Consider the following 4,029-nt stretch of genomic DNA (forward strand, 5'->3'; position numbering starts at 1 on the left):
GGGGCGGATCCATCGGTGGGGTGCGCGGCCGCACGAATTGGGGATGGGTATTTTTTTTTTCTGTCGAACGCATGCTCGGGTGAGCCAGAAATACGAAACGTTTTTCCATATTATTTAACGGATTGAGGGTTAATTCAAAAAAGCACAGGGACCTTTGTGTAAAAACGCCGTGACGGTGAATCCGGAGACTCAATCCGTGCTTTATATTTATTATTATTACTAGTACAAATGCCCGTGCGTTGGACCGGGCAAAAAAGAGGCACATCCTGCTTCATGTGCCATTACGCAACCATTTTTTATATCAAATTTCAATAAACATCAATAATAAGGTTAAACTGATTAGTGCTTTTTGTAGCATGAAGTTCGGACGTGAAGAAGCCAACATACCATTCTTCATCTGATGGAAGAGTAGTTTTTCATACAATAGATTGCCAATTGTTTTTCTTTTGCTTTTCTGAAAACGCAGAAAATTCCTTATTATTAATAGAAGTTATTGTTTTCATAAAAACTGGAATACATTAGCTTCCACCCACTCATATGATGCATCCACCCAGAATATATATTTCTTCTTTTTATCCCATCCACGAGACATAATGATGTTACCAAGATAGCTCGTCAGCCAACATGGATACATTGGCACGACGAAAAACAGTAATTATGTTCAAATTTTGTGTGCATACTCATTACTCAGTACACTTCTTGTAACATGTTAATCTTGTGTCATTATAGAACTTAGTAGAGTTTAGTAGCACTTGTATGGGAAAATGATGAACCAGATGATTTGGAAGAGCCTACTACCTTATCCGATTTTAGTACATGACTCTTTCTTTGCTGCTGGTAACTTATAACAGTAACGCAGAACACGAAACTCAACTCAATCAAGGTAATACGTATGCTCCCCTCCGAAATATGCCCTTAACTACTGAAGAAAAAGAAGAAATAGTACTACTGATGAAAAAGAAGAAAACGGTTAGCTCCATGTAAAAAACAGTTCTGCTGTAATAGAAATAGAAGTTACGAATGGCTGACCAGTTATTCCTGCCCACTAAGAAAATCTGTAGCACTATCAACCATAAGCATTGCATTATTGCATACGGCCAAACTTAACATATATATACCACACTGTGCATCCAAACCTATTTCAGCAAGATAAAGAACTATTCTTTTAGTTTTACTTGATTTTTGTTAGCAAGTAAAATTGTTGGAAGTGTAGCCGTGCGATGCCAGCTTTACATGGACCATATAAACCACAATAAGCTGATGTTAGCTATCAGTATAAAATGTCTGGATTGGAAGAATTTTCACGAGCTTACCCGAGTACAATGCCGCTGGTCCAGCTTGTTGGTGAAAACCAGATGTGGTCTTGTTGCTGGAGCTGGACTACTCACTGGACATGATTCTTCGGATGACTTTCCGCTATTGGATGCTCTCACCGGATTGGCACAACAAGTCGTCTGGCCTCATGACGACAACACTTGTCGCCGAGCCTGGAGCATCATACACTTCAATGTTTTCCATCGAACTCCGCATATATTCACACCATTTATTGTTTGCACATTATCAAATAAGCTAAATCTGACCAAATGTGTTGATCTGCTAGGAATAAAGGACCCAGGTCTACAATGCTACACAACTAAAAGAAGATTAAGCTTAAAGTTGTGATCGTACAATGCAAATAAGCAATACTTGACCGAACTGTGAAAAACAACATCCTAGTTCTAAAATTTGTAGCACTGATTTTCCTTCTAGCAACCAAAATCAACCGTGCTATTGTAGCACTGCTTTTCCTTTCAAACAACAAAAATTAACTGCCTATTTATTGAACCATGACAAAGTTAAAGTACTAAACAACATTACCAATCATGGTGAATCTGAAAAACGAACATTGCGTGCCAAAATTGGCAGTACTACTGAGTTCTCTTCCTCTCTCGAAATTGGAAGAATATGAATAAAGCTATCCTCAAGCACCACACACATATCGGTCAGCCACGCGCGCCTCTGGCAGCCAACACTCATGTACAACATGTCGACAACATCACGCCCACACAGCATGTTGGCCGGCTGTCATGCACCCAAATCCGCAGGCCACCACGCGTAAATGGACGCACTACCAAGTTGCCGACTCCGCCCCTGTACGCCCTGGTTGGCCTCGCCGCTGTGTAAGCAGGGGGCATGGACTCAAAATAACAAACTGAACACGTGTGGTGAAATGGTTTTCCAGGAATTCAACTGTTTCCGAATTCGAAAACAGCTGATTCATGGATCAACAATGCCCAAAAAAATGTCCAAGAGATCCTTGAATATTTTAGAGAATCTAACCTGGACAATTGCAAAATCAACAGATGCATATATTGTGTACTGAAGAATCTCTTTTCTACCGGTCTCAGTCTCCCCTTTTTTATTCTGAAGATCTTGCAATTGGGTAAAGGCTGACAATCTTTGTGTTGATGAATGGGACAATGTCAAGGGAGCATTTCCAAGCCAGCTAATAAACCCACCAGAAAATAAAATCTCACACAAACTGTTCTAGTCCATAGGATGGCTTCTCCTTCCTCGACCCAATGGTGCTCAAGAACGCCGGAGACAGGACACCTAAAAATGTTTAAAAGCGAGATTAATAATCAGAACTGGAGTATCAAAGGACGGGGCATCAGTCTCCAACATGCATCTACTACACAAACATAATAGAAGAAAACCCAATCAAAATTAAACAACACATGTTGTGTATAGGATGACCAGCTGTTCCTACCCAATCGGCAGATCTGGGCGAGGCGGGGGTGGTACCCGGGGAGAGGAGTGACTTTTTTATTTTGTGACTGTTATAGACATAACTAACACACAGCAACCAAAGATATCCAACACACGAGAATCAAAGATATATAGACATCACTGCTATACATTATAATTAACTATGCAGGCAAAAACTGAATATGTTTGATTATCGTATTTGTGTCCATTCCTTTTCCACCCAAAACAAGCCCTTGCCCAGGCATGCCAAAATAAAATGTTGTGTCCTGTCTTTGATATTTTAGAGTTAAGCTAAATTCAAAATCGAACATCCACAAAGCTACATTTAAGTAGAAGCCATTGAAAAGAAGAGTCCAATGTTCTGGTATCTCACATATTGGGCATTGATTTGCCACCCCTAGTAAAGGCATTCTCATATGTGTGCTAATGTACTTAACAAAGCAAATTTAAATGCACATAGCATGTCACACACTCGATACTTGTATCCTCTTCCATATTACCATTCAACAGTTCAGTAGTACTTAGGTGGCACTGTGCAATCAGGGTCAGAGCGACAAGTGGAACCAAATTGAAGGTGTTGATATTCAATTTTGTTGCATATCCTTACAAATTTACCTGCAAATCTAGGAGAAAATTGTTCCAATCGACACAATACACACAAAACAAAAATTAAACCAGATATATTTGTACTAAATAGTGAGGAGACACTACAACAACCTCAATCAATTCAAAGTCACAAATAGAAAAGGGGTAAGCACCAGCTAGACCATTCACCAATTGTAGTAACTGCTTCATCTTGAAGGTGACACAACTTCAACTACATAGCAAGCAAGCAACCAGAAGCAAAAATCTGAAGCAACAGCAAAGCTAAAAGTCAAACAGCACTCACCGACGGCAGCTGGAGCTCTGCGAGGCCCCCGCCAGCGCCATCGGAGACCACCAGCTCGAACGGCCCTACTATGTCCATGTCCCTGACGCCGGTGCCGAACGCCAGGGCGCCGTCGCCGGCGACGAAGTCGACCCCGTCGGGCCAGACCACCTCCTCCACCGCGGGGGCGTCGGGGCGGCTCCAGTTGACGGCCCCGTCAGAGGCCCGTGCCAGCGCGACCGCGGCGCCCCCGCACCGGCGCGGAACTCGTACCGCTGAACGGCGCCGACGAGCGCGCCCTCGGTGTTGAGCGGCCAGACCCGGACCTCCGTGACGGGGTCCCAGCCGTACTTGTTGGCGACGGTGTCGACAACGTCGCATCGAAGAAGGTGGCATCAGGGGTGGGCGTAGGC

At 43.0% G+C, this 4,029-nt stretch overlaps 1 protein-coding gene across 7 annotated transcripts in view; it reads right to left on the reverse strand.

Moving 5' to 3' along the window:
* LOC119302412 overlaps positions 1–4,023 on the reverse strand; it is an 8,212-nt gene extending 4,189 nt beyond the window's left edge. For 3 of the 7 annotated variants that reach the window (XR_005147566.1, XR_005147567.1, XR_005147557.1), the window contains exons 1-2: positions 3,638–4,023; positions 1,314–2,592 (exon numbers count right to left, since the gene is read on the reverse strand). Coding sequence is in view for 1 of the 7 variants with exons in the window: in XM_037579448.1 (XP_037435345.1) it covers positions 2,569–2,592; positions 3,638–4,012 (399 nt within the window). In the remaining 6 variants the exon portion in view is untranslated. Of the gene's footprint in view, positions 1–1,313; positions 2,593–3,637 lie in introns of those variants that run through there. The other 4 variants (XR_005147562.1, XR_005147558.1, XR_005147559.1 and 1 more) reach the window with 4 other exon arrangements.
* Between the last annotated feature and the right edge of the window lie 6 nt (positions 4,024–4,029).

This window comes from Triticum dicoccoides, chromosome 5A, assembly GCF_002162155.2.
Source record: "Triticum dicoccoides isolate Atlit2015 ecotype Zavitan chromosome 5A, WEW_v2.0, whole genome shotgun sequence".
NCBI lineage: Eukaryota > Viridiplantae > Streptophyta > Magnoliopsida > Poales > Poaceae > Triticum > Triticum dicoccoides.